Source organism: Nannospalax galili, unplaced genomic scaffold (genome assembly GCF_000622305.1).
Source record: "Nannospalax galili isolate Female #2095 unplaced genomic scaffold, S.galili_v1.0 scaffold445, whole genome shotgun sequence".
Taxonomy (NCBI): Eukaryota; Metazoa; Chordata; class Mammalia; order Rodentia; family Spalacidae; genus Nannospalax; species Nannospalax galili.
In genome coordinates, this window is record NW_008354184.1 from 986,189 (window position 1) to 1,006,496 (window position 20,308).

The 20,308-nt window shown below is 49.1% G+C and overlaps 1 protein-coding gene across 2 annotated transcripts; it reads right to left on the reverse strand.

Annotated features, from left to right (window-relative positions):
- Window positions 1–592: 592 nt before the first annotated feature.
- On the reverse strand, window positions 593–18,428 carry LOC103748572 (DNA dC->dU-editing enzyme APOBEC-3-like). Of its 2 annotated transcripts, XM_017802753.2 has the most exons (9): window positions 18,256–18,390; window positions 17,640–18,129; window positions 15,327–15,477; window positions 14,020–14,302; window positions 13,765–13,879; window positions 2,533–2,683; window positions 1,644–1,902; window positions 1,282–1,394; window positions 593–1,010 (listed from the first exon to the last, which is right to left on the reverse strand). In XM_017802753.2, exons 3-9 carry the CDS (start codon window positions 15,471–15,473, stop codon window positions 945–947), a joined length of 1,134 nt encoding a protein of 377 aa, XP_017658242.1. In that variant the 5' UTR covers window positions 15,474–15,477; window positions 17,640–18,129; window positions 18,256–18,390; the 3' UTR covers window positions 593–944. The 2 variants fall into 2 exon arrangements, with proteins under 2 accessions (XP_017658242.1, XP_008849457.2); XM_008851235.3 differs by lacking the exon at window positions 17,640–18,129 and having other exon boundaries at window positions 18,256–18,428.
- Window positions 18,429–20,308: the final 1,880 nt, after the last annotated feature.

Sequence of the window (20,308 nt, forward strand, 5' to 3'; positions counted from 1 at the left end):
CCACAGAGACTCTCATAAATGTTTCCCTTTTAATTTTTAAAAATTTTATGTGTATGCATGTATTGCCTGTAAGTAAGTGCACCCATGTTGTGCAATGCCTATGGAGGTCAGAAGAGGCTGTCAGATCCCCTGGGACTGGAGTTACCAACAGTTGTTAGCTGTCATGTGGGTTCTTCTGCAAGAACAACCAGTGTTCTTAAACACTGAGCCATTTCTCCAGCCCCATGTTTTCCTTGTTTTTGAAGTTTTTTATTTTTAAAGTGTGTGTGTGTGTGTGTGTGTGTGTGTGTCTGTGTGAGTTTGTGCAGTGCTGGAGTTAGGGGCTGCTGTGAGGAGCCTGACATGGGTGCTGGGAATCAAACTCAGGTCCCCTGAGAAAGCAATATGAACTCCAACTGCTGAGCCATCTCTCCAGCCCCCCACAACCCTTAAAAATGTATATATGTGTGTGTCTGAGTGTGTGCACATGTGTGTGCCTCCAGAGTCCAGAAGAGGGCATCAGATCCCCTGGGGCTGGAGTTAGAGGCAGTTGTGATCAGCTCAACATGGGTGCTGGGATACAAATTCCTGTCCTCTGCAGCAGCAGCAAGCTCTTAAGCACTGAGCCGTCCCTCAGCCCCTTTTCTTGTTTTTGTAGAGTAGAAATCCTTTATTTTCATTTTTATGAATGAAACAATCTCAGAAAGCAATTCAGGTTTATAAGGTCTCACTCTGTAGCCAGACTGACCTCAAACTTGTGACAAATCTCCCTCAGCCTCTCAAGTGCAGGGATCACAGTCACGACCTATTATGCCACCTTAATGTTTTTCTGTTATAAAATCATGCACCCACTTAGAAGATCGAACAGAATGAATGAAAGAAGAAGGGTCTTCCAGACCTAGGGTTGGGGCAGATTAGGAAGCCTGGCGATGCTCTGGAATCTGCCTTGAATACTTTCTTGCCACTCAGGGCAACGGAGGTGTAAGTTGTAGGTTTCCAAAGCTGTTTATGACATCTTGCAGGCCCCAGGACTGTTGAGAGAGAAATTAGGGTGTGCCGGTGAAAGAACTGGGACAAAACCAGAGGTGACAAGAGCAGCTGAGGGCGAGAAAGCAGAACTGGGGGTCCCTGGTGGGAGAGGGGAATGAAAGAGGAGGGTCTAGAGAAGACAGGTGGTGGCAGTGGGGGGAGCCAAAGCTGGGCAGTGGGAAGTAGGGAGGTCAGGTATGCAGCAGGGGGCAGAGTCTGCAGCAGGGCCGGGCCTGCAGCAGGATGTGGGGCCTGTGACAGATGGGGGCTCACCTCCCTGATCCTTGACAGCCGCCGTCCTATGCTCCTGCTGTTTCCCTCCAACCTGTCCCAGGCTTTGAAGGGCTTTTGCTGGTTCACAAAGTTTGTCCAGCAGTCAGTGAATTCTACGATAGACGAGAGGGGAAGCCAGTGAGGCTCCAGGTCGCTGCAGGGAACACACCAGGGCAGATCTCCTTTCTCATCCCACCTTTCTCTCCTAGGGCATTCCACCTTTGGGATGGAGCCAAATCTTTGGCTTTAGCTGGCCCAGCACCCTTCCTGCCCAGTTTCTCCCCCAGACATCTGGCTATAGCTTGTCCTCTGAGCTGTGAAACCTCCTTTGCCCTCTGGTAGCTGTGGTCCCTCTTTCTTACCTGAGAGGCCCATAACATCCACGTGGACCCCAGCTCTCCATAGATTGTACAGCCCTTTCTGGAACTTCCTCTTCCAGTGGAAGTACAGGCGGGAGGCATAAATCCGCAGCACTAGATCTGGGTGATCCTGTTTGAACGCAGCCAGTTCCTGGGCGCAGGTCGGGCAGGGGCTCCAAGTGATGTAGCAGGTGATTTGCACTTGGCCCAGCTCCATGGAACGCATCATATCAATTAACAGAATTTCTGCATGCTTAGCTCTCTGGAGCAAGTTCCAAGCAGAGAAGAAAGGGTTGGAAGGCAGAGGCCAAACATGTGACTGGGGGTAAGGTTGGAAGGGAGGGGCTCGGTTCTGTGAACTTCCTAGTGTGGGAAGTCTTGCCCACACAGGGAAAGCCCCTTCTTTCCAGTCACCCACTAACTTGACATTCCCAAGGCTCCTTCCCATCACCTTTCTAAATCAGACAAGGATCCCAGGTGCCCAGAGGAAAGGAATCAGCAAACTGGTGACACCTTCAAGTCGTGCTCCCCAAAGCTCTAGGACCTTGCTTTAGGGTGCTGGCCTAGGAGCTGTCCAAAGATATTTCAGTCAACCCAAGGGCAGGTTGGTGTGAGAAGGAAAGAGGGTCAGGCAGCCTGGTTGCTTCTTAGAACAGCACTTTGTTCTCCAAGGCAGTACCAAGCTGAGCTGGGAGGATGGTAAACTAACTGCACCATGAGTAGTGGGAAGAGCTCACTCTAGGAATGGGAAAGAAAGAAGGTGCTGACCCGGGGCTCGGACCCACCAGGTAAGAAAGAGGGAGTGAAAGTGGCAAACTTGGGACCCCATGGTGTGTGTGACTTGCAAGTCCCTAGCCACCTTGTGCTCTGGCTCTGAGAACCTGTCTGGCACCTTGTTTTGAAGGTAGCCTCGGAGTGGCTCTCGGCCATCAAACCACTGTAGCTGGTAGCACAGGTAGGTCCTCCTGCTGCGGTGGGGCTTCTTGATCCGTTGCTGGTTGTTAAACTGGAAGCGGAATATGTTTTCACTTAGACTCGTGCTCCTGTGCAACAAGGAAGGAAACAGGCTGAAGATGCAGTTAGTTTCCTCTGGTCTCAGCCTGCTCTGGACCCCACTCCAGGATGCTTGCCCCTGGGAGAGGTCCAGGGAGGGAGAAGCAGGTACGGCAGAGGCTGTGGAAGGGGTCACCTCTCTCTCCCAACCTACACACTGCTCCTATACTCCTGAGGATGCTAGCTTAGGAGTAGTGGTTTTGCTGAGCTATTTTTAAATGTTTTACATCTGTTTATGTATTTATATATTTGTTGTATGTTTGTGTGTGCATTCATGTGGAGGCCAGAGGACAGCTTGTGGGAGCTTCCTTCTGCTATGTGGGTCCCAGGGACTGAACTCAGATCATCAGGCTTGGCAACAAGCACCTTTTCCTGTTGAGCCAATTCATAGGCCCCTGAGCCATTTCTGATTCAGGGCAGGACTGTCATGGCCTCAAGGCCTGCGTACTGATCGTGATAACTCCTAACTTGAATGGACACAGAAACACTGCCTGACTGCCCACATAGAACCTCCCCAGTAAAGCAGCTCCTTGGGATGCCTCTGTGCGAACAGTTTTGACCTAATTGCCTGCTGTGGCTCACTGAATACCTCTGTATTCCTAACGAATTTTCCACTGCCTTTTTCTGACTTGGTGAGTTCTTTTTCTGCCCGTGTCATCGGCTTGTCGTCGCCATTGCTACGTGGTGTTCTGGGCCCTGTATGGGGGCTGGGGAATCTCACCTCTGCCTTGCTTCTTTCTCCGAACTTGGGGTCCTCGGTGAACCTCATATGAATGAGGTCAGAAACAGTGAACACCTAGACTGCTCCCCAAGGAGTACCTGAATGTATGCTGGCTATACTGGCCACCATCCATGGAGTGAGGGCCTACATTTCCTCTGGGACCATTCTAGCTCTGCCTTGGGACTCTCAGAAGACTGTACCGAGGCTTGGGGACGTCTCATTGGTCCCAGCCAGGGGTACTCAGGTGGAACTCACAGGTCTCTGCATCCCACAGACAACTACAGGCTTCAGAGATGAGTGGCCCAGTCTCTTTGAAGACCTTTCAGTGGAGGGTCCTCTTCCATTTGCAACTGATGGTTCCCAGCCAAAGTGACTCTTTGGTGACATCTGAAGGCTTGGGACAAGGTGGCCCATCTGCTAGAGCCCATATTGAGAAAGGACTGTTTCTGTCTCACCTTTTATCCTCTGTCTGAAACAGCAAAGCAAGGCATTATGTGGCGCTTTCTCTCTCTCCTCCATGACTGTGGCATACTATGAAATTCACCATCTTATCTTCCAAGTCATGGCTCCCAGCATGTGGCACAGCTGGTGGCAGCTCATTGGGGCTGAATCTGCACATGTCATCAGGAGTGCTCTTAACTGTAAAGTTCCCTGCTTGCCTGCCTTTCCTCATGGCATTTATGGGTGAGCCCCTGCTCCTTCCATCTTCTCTGCTAGAGATCCGCCTTCCCTCCAGTGGCTGGGCCTCACAGGAGTCTAGAAGGTACACCCGTGGAATCTGACCGTGCACCGGTCTGGCCTTGCACTGACCGCCCTGTGCTGGGAGCCCTCTCCACTGGGTCGGACACCCCTATAGACAGACCTGCCTCAAGTCCTTTAGGGACTTAGTGATCCATTCCTTCAAAGGAAGCTTAGTGAGAACCCACAGTCCCCTCATGGGACAGTTGTCCTCTGTCCCATCTGACTCACCACTGCTGTTTCCATAAAAACTGGAACAAACAGGACCCCTGTACTCTAAAGAGAGAATATTGAATCTTCCTGTGTAATGTCATCAGGCCACAGTATGATGTCCCTGACCAGGAGACCTGGCCCTCCATGGCACCATTCTACAGCTGCACCTTTTCTGTTGTGACCTTTATATGTGTGTGTGTGTGTGTGTGTGTGTGTGTGTGTGTGTGTGTGTGATGTGTGTGGTATGTGTGTTTGTGGTGTCTGTGGGTATGTATAGTGTGGTGTGTGTGGTGCATGTATGTCAGTATGCAGGCGCACATGCCCATGTGGAGGCCAGAGCAGGTGCCCTCAGGAGTCTTCCGCCAGCACTCTCCACCTTATTTCCTTGAGACGGGTCTCTCATTGAACTGGAAGCTCCTTTTTTAGGGTGGGCTGGCTGTCCAAAGAGCTCTTGGCATCTGCCCATTGTCGTCCCCCAATGCTGGGGTTATAAGGACATGCAGCAATGCCCAATGTTTTTACATGGTCACTGGGATTCGAACTCAGGTCTTCATGTTTGCAGAGCAAACACTCTAACCCACTGAGACATCTTCCCAGCCCATGTCCCAATCTTTTCAAGTGTCCAGAGGTCCTCTGTATCCAGGCTTCTGTGCCTCTCTGTCAAGATCCAAATCTATAAACACCATGTTGGGGCTGAAAAAATGGCTCAGAGGTTAAGAGCACTGGCTGCTCATACCCCAGTACCCACATTGTAGCTAACAACCATCTGTAAATCCAGTTCCTGGGGGACATGACCCCCTCTTCTGGCCTTCAGGGGCACTGCATGCACATAGAGCACTCACATACATGCAGGCAAAACATTCATACACATAAAAGTACATAAAATCTGGCTGTTCTTGCAGAGAACCAGGGTTTGGTTCCTAGTCCCACATGGCAGCTAACAACTGTCCTAACATCAGTTCCAGGGGGTTTGATGCCCTTCTCTGGCCTCTACAGGCATTGCACAACACAGGTGCACTTAGATACATGCAGGCAAAACACTCATACACATAAAATAAAAATAATTAAAAATATAAAAAACTTAAAACAAACCCTCACCACATGTGTGTGGCCAGATTCTTAGGACCCTGAGGTCAGGATATCTTGGGTGGCCCCTCTTTTGTCCTACATGACTCCGCTTATCACTGAAAAGGAAAAGTGGGGCTGCTGAAAAGTAACCTCTTGGATAAATATTAAGTCTGGAGGCTACATCAGTTCCAGAAAAGGCCTGATTCCCAAGACCACAGATGCTGGGGACAGAACAACCCCGAGGGGCCCACCCCTAATTCGAGCTCTGAAAATACTGTAAAGAAACAGATGCTCTGGGCTCAACCTTCAGTCACCGGAGCTGGTTTCCACTCCAGGGTACATCACTGGCCTCTCTCTTCTTCCCTCCCTCCCTTGGTACTTCAAACATAATCCCAAGTTCTTAGGGGAAAACACATGTTTTTTATATTCAAAACTGTAATTACAGGGTCAACATAGAAGGACTTTTGGCTCTCTATTCTCACTCCCTTCTGCCAAGATCATTGAAATTTTCCTTTCTTCCTTTTTTTTTTTTCTGGTCTTTTTGAGACAGGGTCTCCCTGTAGCTCCAGCTGTCCTGGAACTCACTATGTAGACCAGGCTGGCCTTGAACTCACAGAGATCTGCCTGCCTCTGCCTCCCAAGTGCTGGAACCACAGGCATGTGCCACCACACCTGGCTTATTTTCATTTTTTATTTTTTTTTTAAGACAGAGTCTTATGTAGCCCTTACTGGCCTGGAGCTTGCTATATAGATGAGGCTGGCTTCAAGCTCACAGAGATCCACTTGCTCTTCCCTTAAGCTGTTTTTTATGGGGGTGTTGTTAGAGACAAGGTCTCCCTGTAGCCCCAGCTAGCCTAGAACTCACTATGTAGACCAGGCTAGTCCTAATTTCACAGAGATCTGCCTGCCTCTGCCTCCTGAGTGCAGAGATTTAAAGGTGTAAGCCATCTCACCCTGCATTAGGCAGATCCTTTAAAACAAAGATTTTATTTTAAATTATAAGTGTGTGTTTGTGTACAGGTTCCTGCAGAGGCCAGACAAGGGCTTCAGATCCCCTGGAGGTGCAGTTATAGACAGTTGTGAGCCACCTGATATGGGTGGCTGGGAACCAAACTTGGGTCTTCTGCAAGAACAGTGAATGCTCTTAACTACTAAGCCATCTCTCCAGCCTCACAAGTCCTTTTTTAACTGATACAAAAATGTTTTCAAGATGTTCTACTCTTGGGGCTGGAGAGATGGCTCAGTGGTTAAGAGTACTGGCTGCTCTTGCAGAAACCCAGGTTTGAATCCCAGCACTCACAAGGTGGCTAACAACCATCTGTAACTCTAGTTCCAAGGGATCCAATGCCCTCTTCTGACCTCTGAGGGCATTGCACAACACAGGTGTACTTACATACGTGCAAGCATAGCACTCATACACATAAAATAAAAAATATTGAAAAAGATGTTCTGTCAAAACAAATACATCTGGCTCTGAGTAAATAAAAATCCAACTCTGTTAAATGTCTCCCATATTAAAAAATATTTTACATTAATTTTTTAGAATTTCATACCTGTGTAGTCTGTGTTGATCATATTTGCTCCCTACAGATTCCCCTAACTCCTCTCAGAAACCCCCTCAGCCCCATTTTTTGTTTTAGATAGGGTCACATGTAGACTAGGCTGGCCTAAAGCTTGAGCCTGAGCATGGATCTGATAGATCCTGCTGGGGTGGAGGTTTTATCAAAGCAGCAGGAGAGGTGTTGCGGATGCAGTGGTGTCAGCAGAGTGCTTGCCTAGCATGCCTGGAGCCCTGGGTTTGAGTCCCGGTACCCCATAAACCAGCCGTGGTGACACACCCTATAATCCCAGCACTCTGGTGGGGAGGAGGAAGTGAAAGCAAGAGGATCAGAGATTCAGGGTGAGGGGTGCTGTAGAAGCATGCATTTGTCACGCATTGGTCTGCGTGCCTGGGGCCTTCTATTTTATCAGTCAGGTGTCTACCCAGTCCTGGCAAATGGGGTCATTAAAGCTGAAGCATTTCAACACAAGTTATGCTCTTAAAATCAAATTAAGGGGCTAGAGAGATGGCTCAGTGGTTAGGGCTGTTATTGCAGAGGACTCAGGTTTGGTTCCCAGTACCCAGGTCAGGCGGCTCACAACTGCCTGTAACTCCAGGGGATCAGATGCCTTTGGCCTCTGGGTACTGCACCCACGAACACAAACCTACACTTGGACACACATGCATCACGTATCTGCCCAGCAGCTGACTTGAGGTGGCAGGGTGGTTGCATTGAGGTAACTTCAAAGCTTCCTGCTACATTTATTTTATTAATCTTTATAAAGATTTATCAGAGCCTTGGGGTTGGTGCTCTGTACAGGAAAGAAACTCCATTTGGAAAAGAAGATACATTGTTTCCCATGGAGAAAGATACTTGGGAGTGAAACCCAAACCAAACTGGTTTTAATTCTTACAGTTGTAGCAACATTTTAGCTCTTCCAGGTCAAGGCTCTTTATTTATTATTTATTTATTTATTTATTTATTTGTTTGTTTTTTTGAGACAGGGTCTCTCTGTAGCTCCAGCTGGCCTGGAACTCACTATGTAGACCAGGCTGGGATTAAAGGTGTGCGCCACCATGCCCAGCACAGGTCAAGGTTCTTAATCTGATTTTACATCTTTTTTTGTAATTTTATTTATTTATTTTTACATGTATGAGTGTTTGCCTGCATATATGTAAGTGTACAATGTGCATTCAGTGTCCTCAAAGGTCAGAAAAGGGTATTGAATTCCCTGGAACTGGAGTTACTGACTTGTTGGCCCCCACGTGGGTGCTTTCTGTAAGAGCGATGCCTGTTCTAAATTGCTGAGCCCTGCTGCTGGGCTTTAAAAAGGGCTGTAAGAATTGAGGCCCTGGTACTAGTAAGATGGCTTAGTGGGTGAGGGTGCTTGCTGCTAAACTGATTTCAACCCCAGGGACCCACATGGTAAAAGGAGAAAACTGACAACTGCAAGTTGTCTTCTGACCTCCACATGTGCTGCATGATATGCCTATATCCACCCACATACCATCAATTAATAAAAGTGTTGAGGCTCCTTTATAGAGCAGGAGATACTTGCCAGCCATGCATCTGACAAGGGGTTTGTATACAGAAGATACAAAGAACTGAAAAAAAAAAAAAAAAATTAAAAACCAAAAAATCCCACCATCCAATTAGTTCATGGGAAATGTATTGTACAGACAATTCTGAAAAGTACAAATGAGGGCTGGAGAGCTGGCTCAGTGGGTAAGAGCACTGGCCGCTCTTGCAGAGATCCTGGTTCGGTTCCCAGCACCCACATCACAGTTAACAACAATCTGCAACTCCAGTTCCAGGGCATCTGATGCCCTCTTCTGACCTCCATGGGCACTGCATGACACAGGTACACTTATAAACAGACAGGCAATACACTCATAGACATAAAATAAAATAATAATAAAATATTTTAAAAAGAAGTACAAATGACCAATAAACAATGAAAAATTGGTCAACATCTTTAGCCATCAGGGAAATGCAAATCAAAACTATATTCAGTTGGTCAAATGCTTGGCATACACGCATGAGGACCTGAATTCAGAGCCCCAGCACCCATGCAAAAGCCAAGTACAGTGGTGTTTGCCTGGAATCCTTGCATTGGGGAGGCAGAGACAGGATCCCTGGGTTCGATGTCTAGCCAGTCGGTGAGCTCCAGATTTAGTGAGACTCTGTCCCAAAATATAAGCTGCGGTGGCTCATGCATGTAATCCCAAGTGCTTGGGAAGCAGAGCCAGGTATGTCTCTGTGAATTCAATACCAGCCTGGTCTACATAGCAAATTCCAGGGCTACACAGTGAAACCCAGTCTCAAAAAAAGGGTAGTGATTGAAGAAAACACCCAACATTGACCTCTGCCCTCCCCCACATATGCACACATGTGCATGCACACACATAAACACATATACAGGCATCACACACACAACCTATATTGAGATTCAGTCTCACGCAGCAATGGCTCATGTCTGTAATACGAACACCTGGGAGGCAGAGGCAGGAGGACTGCAGCAAGTTAGGGACCACTCTGGTCACATAGCGAGCTCTAGGCCAGCCAGGGCTCCCTAGTCAGAAAAGTAAAATAGATGCTGAGCGTGGTGGTACACGTCTTTAATCCCAGCACTCAGGAGACAGAGCAGGTGGATCTCTGTGATTTTGAGGCCAGCCTGGTCTACATAGTGGGTTCCAGGTCATCCACGACTTAATTAATTAAAAAATAAATGATAACAAATGCTGTGAGGATGGGATGAGGGCAAAGGAACTCTTAGCACACTACGGATAGGAATAGAAATTATGTAGCCACTATGGAAATCGATATGGATGTGCCTCAAAAGACTAAGAATTAAATTGCAAATGACCTAGTTGTACCATTCCTAAGTATAAACGGGAAAGATTCCAAGTCACCAAGCCATAGAGACACCTGCACACCCACATTTATTGCAATATTCACAACAGCCGAAATATGGAAGCAGCCTGGGTGTCTATCCACAGACGGATAAAGATGTTGTATATATACACAATGGAGTTTCTCAGCTGTAAAGCAGAAATTATGTCATGTGCAGGAAAATGGATGGAATAGATCATGGTACTAAGCAAAATAAGCCAGACTTAGAAAGGCAACTATCACAAACCTCGATTACATGCACAAACATATGTGCACATGTGAATCATGAAAATAGAAGGCAGACTGTGGGGTGGAAGGGGGTCCAGCAAGAGGGGGGACAAAAGGGAAGTGGGGGTGATGGATGTGAGCTGCCCGCTACAACAATATACATGCACAAAAATGTCAAAATTAAGCCCATTATTTTGTACATTCATTTAAAAAAAAAAATAACTACAAAGCAAAAAAATCTTAAAACTTGAGGTGTCCAGTGGCACAGGAAGTTAGGGAAGCAGAAGGAGGTTTCTGAAGAAGGAAGAGCCTGGGGTTCCATGGGATCAGAGGGCCTGCAGCCTTGCATCAGGCCTGTCTACCTTTCCCCTTGACACTAGGCACTCGCACAGCTTCTGTTTCCCACTCATGTAGCTGCCCTTGGCCTTAGGAAAGTCCCTGGTCTGTGCCTGGGTGGCAAAGCAGCTGTGTGCGCCCACACCCCCTCCTAGGCTGAGATGGCCCCCTCCTAGGCTGAGATGGCCCTCAGGTTTTCACCCCCCTGGTCCTTACCTGTTTCGATCCTCTGCTCTCAGGCCTGCCACATACCTGCCCTGGGGAGTCTCCTGGATAGATTCCAGTGTAGGAGCTGGGGCTCTACTTCCTGCTTTGAGGCCCAGTCTCTGAAAGACCCTGATAGACCTGCAGGCCCCACCCCGGAACAGGAGGGCCCAGGCTGGGTTAAGCTGGCTCAGTCTCAGACCTACCCTTCCTCCTTCCTTTTGTACCCCAGTGTGACAGAACAGGATGGTCTGGGGGGTGGGGCTGGAAAGGAAAGGGGAAGTAACAGGGCAGGGACAGTGGTGGGTGCAGAGCTGGCTGGGGGAAGGAAAGGGGGAGGGCAGACGACGCCAGGCAGATGGCTACCCCTTCACCCACCCCTGCTTGGCATTTGGTGTCATTCAAGGCACGGGTTTGATTTCTTGTCCCAGAGAAGACAGGTGTGTTGACAGAGCCTCTGCCCCATCTGCAACCCCCACAGTAAAGAAAGGAAGAATCATGGCTCCGTTATTTCAGAGGAATTCTCAGGCACAGAGAAGCTAAGACGGTCTCTTGAAGTCACACACCAAAAAAGGACATGGCGCCGGGTGTGGTGGCGCATGCCTTTAATCCCAGCACTCGGGAGGCAGAGGCAGGCGGATCTCTGTGAGTTCAAGACCAGCCTGGTCTACATAGTGAGTTCCAGGACAGCTGGGGCTACAGGGAGACACTGTCTCAAAAAGACCAAAAAAACAAAAAAAGGACATGGCTGAAGTGCTAGTCAGGTCCGGAAGGCCCCTCCCCCTCGAGTTGTTGCTTCCGTGGTGTCCCCCTGGTCTACATAGTGAGTTCCAGGACAGCTGGGGCTACAGGGAGACACTGTCTCAAAAAGACCAAAAAAACAAAAAAAGGACATGGCTGAAGTGCTGGTCAGGTCCGGCAGCTCCCTCCTCCTCAAGTTGTTGCTTCCTTTGTGTCCCTCACAAGTTCCCAGAAAAGCAGTGGAGGAGGTGGCCCCTTACCGGGCCTCCCAGGTCTGAGATACCAAGTTGTGGACCAAGTTCACATTCCTGAAGCTGTAGGCTTGCTTTGGCAAGTCTCAGCCAAGGAGCCTCAGATTAAAAAACAAAAGAACAAACATTCCGTGAAAGTTGAATCCCCAGGGAGGGAGGGAGGGAGGGAGGGAGGGACATTCCTGTCACCTCAGTGTTCAGATCTCACATGAAGAGGAGTCCCCAGCTGGCCTTCCTCACCCCCAGGCCTTCTCCACCTCCCACTCTACTCTCACCCTGAATTTTGCCCTCAAGTGATACACTGGGGACCCCTCAAAGCAAGACCAGCAAGAGGGTGGACTCAGGCATCTCACAGTCCCTCTTTCCTGCGTTTGCCTGCGTGGAGTTGCCTGGGTGGGCTGGGCTCTTGCCTCTTTGTCATAGTGTCATGAAATGGTAAGGACACCAGGGGCTAGGGTCCCTGACCAGTCTGTCTACACGCTTCCCGGAGCTTCCTCCCTGATCTCACTCCCCATGCTGTCCCTCTTGGCTGCCCTTCTCTTAACAAACCATTTATTTATTTCTTGTGTGTGTAATGTATAGGTTAGTGCACACCTGCCATGGCCCGAGTGTTATGATCAGAGGACAACTTTGCGGAGTCTGTTCTCTCCTTCCACTGTAAATACACATAAGTGAGTTTCAGAGATTGAACTCAGGTCTCCAGGCTTACGCAGCTGAACTTAACCCACTGTTCAGCTATCGTGACAGTCCACTTCTATTCCTTACTCCATCCAGAGGAGATGTTCCCACCCTCACATCTTTTTTTTCTAATTAATAAAACTTTTTATTTTATGTGGATGAGTGTTTGGCCTGCATGTATGTAAGTGCCCCATGTTATGAAATGCCCGTGGAGGCAAGAAGAGGGCATTGGATCCCCTGGAACTGGAGTTAAGGACGGTTGTAAGCCACCATGTGGGTGCCAGGAATTGAACTCGGGTCCTCTCTGCAAGAGCAGCCAGTGCTCTTAACCACTGAGCCATCTCTCCAGTCCCCCTCACCCTCTCACCTTGTTACCCAATCCTCCTTTCCCCTGTGTCTTATGTAAGTGTATATCTCTCTCCCCCTTTCTTTTTTGAGACAGGGTCTCACTATGTAGCCCTGGCTTAGACTAGGCTGACCTCAAACTCACAGAGATCATCTGCCTGGATTCAAGGTGTGTGCCACCACACCTCAATACTGGCCTTCTTTTTGCTCAGACCCCATCCCCAGGGCTCATCTCTGCCCTGTCCAGCCTCCGGGGAAGATTTAAGAATGTGCAGGGTGGATGGCAATGACACGCGGGAAATATAAACCACTGGGAAGGCTCAGGGTATAGCATGGTCTGAGGAGAAGGTACCAGGGCATGGTGGGGACTCCCCTGCGGTGCTGACACGCAGAACAAGGACACCTGCACTCCTCATCCACAAAGAAGGTTAGTCGGTCGTTCTCAGAGGCCCAAGGTCACATTGTGACATCCTAAGCCCCAAGACACAGAATGAGTCAGGGGTTTGGAGGAAGGTCCTTCAAGTGAGCCCAAATCAAGGTCACTGGTGGTCTTAAAGGAAGTAGTTTGGACAGAGAGATGCTAAGGATGTGTGGGAAAATGAAAGACCACCTGAGGACCCAGTGAGAAGAAAAGAGAACATCTGCAAGCCAGGGGAACGCCTCAAAGGAGACACCTGTCAGCCTCTCTGCTGGGACCATCCAGTCTAGAACCTGGAGGCAGCCTGAGTGGGCTGTCTTGGCACCTGGTGGGCAACATCCAGCTGTGGCAAAGGGAAACTTAACAATCCTTGCCTTAAGGGCGCTTATCCTCTGAGCACTCAAGGCTGCCTTGATGAGGTTTCTCCATCTTGCAATTTTTCAAGTTCACACATATACCCCACTCAGCTAGGTTTAATATTGTGACAGGAGGCATCTTGTTAAGAGGTAGAGGGAACCTTGGTGGGGGGGGGCGCTCTGGAGAGATAGAAGAGGCCTGGGAGGAGTGAGGAGAGGGAAAGAAATGGGAGCTGGGGACAGGAGGCTAGGCAGGAACGAGGGACAGGTACCAGCCAGGGAAGCCTGCGCTGACACTGGAGGGGAGGGGAGAGGTAGCCAAGCACATGGAAGGCGCTCACCTGAGGATCTTCTGCAGCATGGCATTCTGGAACCTGTAATTTCTATACAGTTTCTTCCAAGGCCTGAACGGCTGGCCATCATTGTCCACAAACTTTTCCAAACACTCTCTAAATTCTGAGACGGAAGAAGAGAAATGGCATCAGTGTCTAGCAGGCCTCTCCGTGGTCCCTAGAGCTGGCTCCTGGGGTGCTCCCCTTTCACCATATGGCAGACCCGCAGGGCCGTCCTGCAATCCCCAACCCCCCTTCTCTCACCTTGAAAGGACATGGCGGCCATCTGGGCCCCTTCCTGACTCAGCCTGCGAAGGTTCTCCTGGACCCATTCATCCCAGAAGCAGTAGAGGCGGGCACTGAAGATGAGCAGGCTCACATTGCAGTGTGTGGCCAGGAACTTGGCTACCTGGTCAGCGCAGTGGAAGCAGGGGCTCCAGGACAAATACCAGATGATCTTGTATTCCTCCCTGGGGGACAACACCTCCAGGACTATGCTGTGGAACCAGTAGAGGAAGCACTCTTCCGCGTGGAGGTTGGGGGTGACCTGGAAGAGTAAGAACAGGGAAGCTCCTGGTGAGAGGCTGCACAGGGAGGGGAGTCCTCCCACTTGGCTGTCTCCATCCCTCCCGATCCTCATCCTCCTTTGTTAATTTCGCATCCCTTCTCACCAATGGCTGGCTTGGCAACTGGTCTTAACATCCATTTTCCCATCTTGTAGGCATTCCTCAGTAACATGTCAACCCTGTTCCAGCCAGGCCCACGGAGGCCAGCTGGCCTAAGACATCCCTTAGGGAATCTGGCCACTGGTACCTACCTACTGAGTCCTTGAAATGTGGCTTACCTAAGTTGATACTTGCTGCACATGTAAAACACACAGCTTTCTTCTTTTTCTATTTTGTCTTCATTTTAATATTTATTTATTTAGTGTGCGACAGGGTCTCATGTAGCCCAAGCTGGCCTCCATCTCACTATGTAACTGAGGAGAGCCTTGAACTCCTGATCTCCGGCTTTAGTCTCTTGAATACTGAGATTACAGATATGCCATCATGGCTCACAGAGCTCATTTCAAAAAGGAAAAGTAAGTGGGGTATGGTGACCCACACCTTTAATCCCAGCACTCAAGAGGCTGAGACAGGGGATCAAGGAAGGGGGAGTTGGAGGCCATCTTGGGTTATATACTTGAGACCCTGTCTCAAGATCACAGAGAGAAGGGAGGTGGGTGGGAACGATCTCATGAAAAAAATTACATTGATTATAAGCATTGAAATAATGTTAACCATGTTGGGCTAAATGAGTTATTAAATTTTATCAGATGTATAGAAGGACTCCGGTAGGTGACTACCATTAGCAGCTATGACCACCCCAACTCCAACCACTAAAACCCTGCCTGAGAGTGTACCAGCATGCTTCTGCCCTCCCATCCCTCAGTGACAGGTTTTTCTAAAATGTTTTGTGAGAAACTTTTCATGAGGTAGCAGGCTTTCTCCACAGCGGTTATCTGTCATTTAAACTTTCCCAGTGCCTGTAGTTTAAGAAGCTGACAAAAAGGGTATGCTAAAACTTAATACCTGTTTAAAGACCCCTCTGTAGAGACGGACAGGTAAGCCACACTCCATTCTTCTCACTTCGTAGCACAAGAAGGTATTATTTCGGCCATTGGCAAAGCGTAGGTTTTTAAAATGAAAGTAGAATGTCCTTTGATACAATGTCTGCATTGGTCTGTGGGCACAAAAGAGAAAACAGAAATTGCAGTGTGCCCTGGAGTGACTCCAAGCTGCTCTCTACTAAACAAAGCCTGTGGAGTCCTCAGGCACCACCTCCCCCCATCCCTCCTCACAGCCCTCCACAGCCTTGAGAATTTCTGTCACCTCTCCAGGCAGGAAGACCGGGAGGAGAGACAGAAGCGCAGCTGTCAGAGTGACGCCTTCTAACCTTGGGCCCCAGCTCTGATCCTTCCAAGGGGACCCCCAGCTTAGAACACGTAAGATGCAAAACTATTCTACCCTCAAATAGTAGCTTTTAGCATTTCACCCCAGCTCCTTCCTGGCTCGCCTGCCACCTAGAGATGCCATCGTGTTTTGAAAAATCAAGGAAATGGGGCTGGAGAAACGACTCAAGTCAGTAAAGTACTTACTGCACAGGCATGAAGACTTAAGTTCTGATACTCGGAGCCTATGCAAAAAGTCAGGTATGGCGGGGAGGGCGGGCGTCTGTGACCCCAGAGCTGGGTGGCAGAGACGGGAGGATCCCAGGGGCTCACTGGCCAGCTAGCCTAGGTAAATTGGTGATCTCTAGGCTCAGTGAGAGACACTGTCTCAAAAAATAAGGTGAAGAGTGACTGAGGAAGATACCTGATGTCTGACCTCCACATACATGTACACACACCCTTACCCATACTCCCCCCACCCACAAGCCTAAATCCACAGACTGTCTGAGCACTTCCTGGCTCTGAACTCATCCAATTCTTCCCCTACCCTGTGGAGACTGCTCTCATTTCATAGACAGGGAAAGCCCAAGCCATAACCACAGCCTTAGGGAGCAGTCAGGAGAACTACCACAAGTTCAAGGCCTGCCTGGTCTAGGTAGTGAGTACCTGGCCAGCCAGGGCTTCATAGCAAAATCCTGTCTGCAAACAAAAACAAAACCAAAAAACCAACCAAACAACCCCCCTCCTCCCAACATAATGACAGCAAACCAAAAACTAGGAAGCAGAGTCTGGCTCTCAAATCACAGAGCTGGGAGGGAACTGAGTCCCTTGCCAGGCTAGAAAACAAAACCAAAAACCAACCAAACAACCCCCCTCCTCCCAACATAATGACAGCAAACCAAAAACTAGGAAGCAGAGTCTGGCTCTCAAATCACAGAGCTGGGAGGGAACTGAGTCCCTTGCCAGGCTAGTTAGTCCAGCTGGTTCACCATGTTGTTAGGCAGCTGGTTTAGATATTAGTGGCCTCGGAGGGCATTATGCTGGACCTGTCTCTCATAGTCAGCAACTTCTAGAACAGAAGACTGGAAGAGCCAGACTTAATTGCTAGTCAGAAGAATGGGACCTGAATCATATCTGTTTTGGAAGGAGTGGACATCCTGGACTGTCCTCAAGGACACTCATAGATAAGGCCGTTAATAGATAACTACCTATGCGTAGCTCCAGGAGCCCTGGTAAGATTATGGGATAACAGGGGGCTTCCTGATGAAGATCACAAAGACATGTTATTCTCTGATTCGCCTCAATGACCTCCCTCCTGGCTGGGTCAGGACAAACAGGCCTCTCACCTGGACAGGACAAAGACACTAAAGACAGTAGAAAGTACTATACAGGGCTTGTGGATAAAAGCACTAGCCACTCAAGCAGGCCGACAACCTGACAGAGCCCCAGAGCCTAGGTAAAAAGCCAGATGTGCTGGCCTGCAGCTGAATCCCAGTGAGATGATAGGAATAGGGGAAGAGCCTGGAGGCTTGTGGGCCAACTCACGTGAAGTAAGCTGTGTAGCAAAGGAGGCAAGCTCCTGCCTCCTCTCCCAGAGGAGAGGCTATATCTTCTGACCTCTCCAAATGTGTGCTGTGGCACATGCCTGCCTGAGCTCCCACACACATCACACACCCATACAAATAATAAAGAAAAAGAACAAGGCCAGGCGGGGTGGCACACACCTTTAATCCCAGCACTTGGGAGGCAGAGGCAGGTGGATCTCTGTGAGTTCAAGGGGAGCCTGGTCTACATAATGAGTTCCAGGTCAGCTGGGACCACCCTTAGGCTTTCTGCTAAGCTTTTCTGCTCTCTGGGACTATTTTCTTTTCTACACTGTGCAAACTGGCTGAATTCTTTCAAAGGAGATCACAGGGACCAGGGGGAGGGGGAAGGAAATCAGTGACATTGTCACCTGTAGGAGTGTGCAGTTTGGAGTATAACTTTCTTTTTATAAAAATAATTTTAAACACGAGCATGTCTCCGAACCACTATCTTTCTTCACAAATGTCATCAGGGTGGTGTGTTCTTAGAGGTGTTGTGTGAGGGCTGAGGCTGTGGGTGTTTGGGGACCACGGTCATGTACTCCTTCTTTCCCTGGGGACACTTCCTGGAAAGTTCATCTTGTTTTAGAGTGGTCCCCTCCTCTCCCGTGGTTCCTTGTAGCTGGGTTAGAACAGTGCAGATATTCTAGAAAGGTCTTCATCAGAGTCCTCTGAACATGGCTGCTCAAAGTCAGTCTTCATCAGACTTTAAATTCTGATATAGTCCCAGTCTGTTAGGAGTCTCAGCTGGAGGGAAGGTGGATGAGGTGGAGGGAGGTGCAGGATGGTCAGTTTAGATGCAATTAGGTGCAGTGACACTGGGCAAAGACCCTCGATGGGGAGTGGGAGCTACAGAGGATCCTGGAGAAAAAGAGAGGAGTCACAGGGCTGGGTCCCCTGAGGAGAGGCCCAGAAAGAGCACAATGGGGGGTCACCAGGATTGGAGTGGTTGCAGTGGAAGTCCTGGGGCAGAGAGGCCAGAGGTACCTGATCAGTGGACAGTGTCTGCTGCGGCAGCATCCCAAGCAGGCTGGCACCATCCCAGCTCTGGGTCCCACGCGATGGGGTTGCATTTCCTGGGTCCAGGCCCTGGCTTTGGGATTCCCAGAAGTGTGAGTGACCTCCGGGGCCATGTGAACGCAGGCCCCACCCTCTTCCTGCTTCAGCTCCCGGAATGGGAGGGCCCAGGGCGATTGAGGCGCATCAGCCTTAAGCCCTTCTTCCTTCCTTCGCTCTGTCCCCCGGTTTGGCAGATGTACAGCAGGCCCATGGGGGAGCACAAAAGGAAAGAGAAAGTAACAGAACGCAGAGGCATGCGGTGCGGAGCGCACGGAGGCTTCTCCACCCTGCCGCGCCCAGCCCGGGCTGCACCTGGAGCTCTGAGGCCGTTGAAGGAAGGGTTTTGAGTCTCCAGGGGTGATGAGGCTGTGGGTTCTCGGTGGGGACTCGTGGATTCTCTTGCCTCTACTCAGGAGGAGGAGGGACAGCCCAGCTTTGGGTTCCTAATCCGGGGCTGGTTTTCGACCTCCATACCCTCTAACTTCCCAGGTGTGGAACCAGTCACCTCAGTGGGACAACCAGGACCCAGGCTCAGAGATTGCATCATTGACCGCTCAGGACCAGACAGTTGCCGGTAGCAGAGCTGGCATCGGAGCCATGATCCCTGCAGATGAGGAGGATAGACTCCCAAAGATGGTTGGCTAATGGTACCCACAGACCTCTCTTGAAAGGGTGGAGGCGTGGACCAGTAAAACGAAGCAGATGTATGTGCACACACAGCTTTCTGGTCATTTAAGTCCATCCTGAATCCTTTGAAGGAATGCATGCACATGGTGTCAAATAATCTTCCTAAATACATGGGATTTTGTCCAGTTCTATCTGCTGCAATAGAGTGTCACAGCGCCCCTACTTGGCAGAAGGCTATTCTACCTCTGTTCAAAGCAGACTGGTTGGAATTGCTGGGGATGGGCTGTGTGTGAAGTATTCTGTTCATATATATATATATGTATACACCTCCATCTCTGTGATTGTTTCATCTTGTAAAATTGAAAACCCACTAAATACAACTTTCTCCTCCCACAGCAACCAGCGTTCTGCTTTGTCTCTGATCTCAACTGTGCTAAGTGCCGTGTATATATGGAATCATACCCCAATTGTCTTTTTGTGACTGGCTTATTTCACTTGGCACCATGTCCTTGAAGGTTCATCCACATGGTCAAATGAGTCCAGGTTTTCTCTTAAATGACAAATAAGGCTGAGGGTGGAGCTCAGTTGGTAGAAAGTTTATCTGGTATACAATAGGCACTGGCTTCACTCCCTAGCATTGTATATGCAGTACTCAGGAGGTGGAAGCAGGAGGATCAGGAATTCAAGGTCATCATGGACTAACTACATATGGAGTTTGAATAATAGTCCACTGTGTGGACGGACCATATTTTGCCTCTCCGTTCATCTGCTGACAGAGACTTGGATGACCTCCACACTTTATTTATTGTGACTAATGCAGCTATGGATGTGGGTAGACAAACCTCTCTTTGAAACCCTATTTTCATTTCTTTTGGGTGTATACCCAGCAGTGGAATTGATGGATCATATGGTAATTTTATTTATTTATTTTTATTTTATATATTTATTTATTTTTGTCTTTTTGAGACAGGGTCTCCTTGTAGCCCCACCTGTCCTGGAACTCACTATGTAGAACAGGGTGGCCTTGAACTCACAAAGATCTGCCTGTCTCTGCCTCTCAAGTGCTGGGATTAAAGGCGTGCGCCACCATGCCTGGCAGTAATTCTATTTTTAATTTTTTTGTTTTGAGACAGAGATGCTCAGGCTGGCCTGGAATTCATTATGTAATTGAGAATGATCTTGAACCTGTGATTCTCCAGCCTCCACCTCCCAAGTACTGGAATTAAGGGTTTGTGCCACCATGCCTGCTTTATGTGGTGCTGGGGATCAAACCCAGGGCTTCATGCCTGCTAAGCAAGCACTTTACAATTGAGTGACAACCCCGGTCATAGTTTTAATTTTTTTTTTTTTTTTT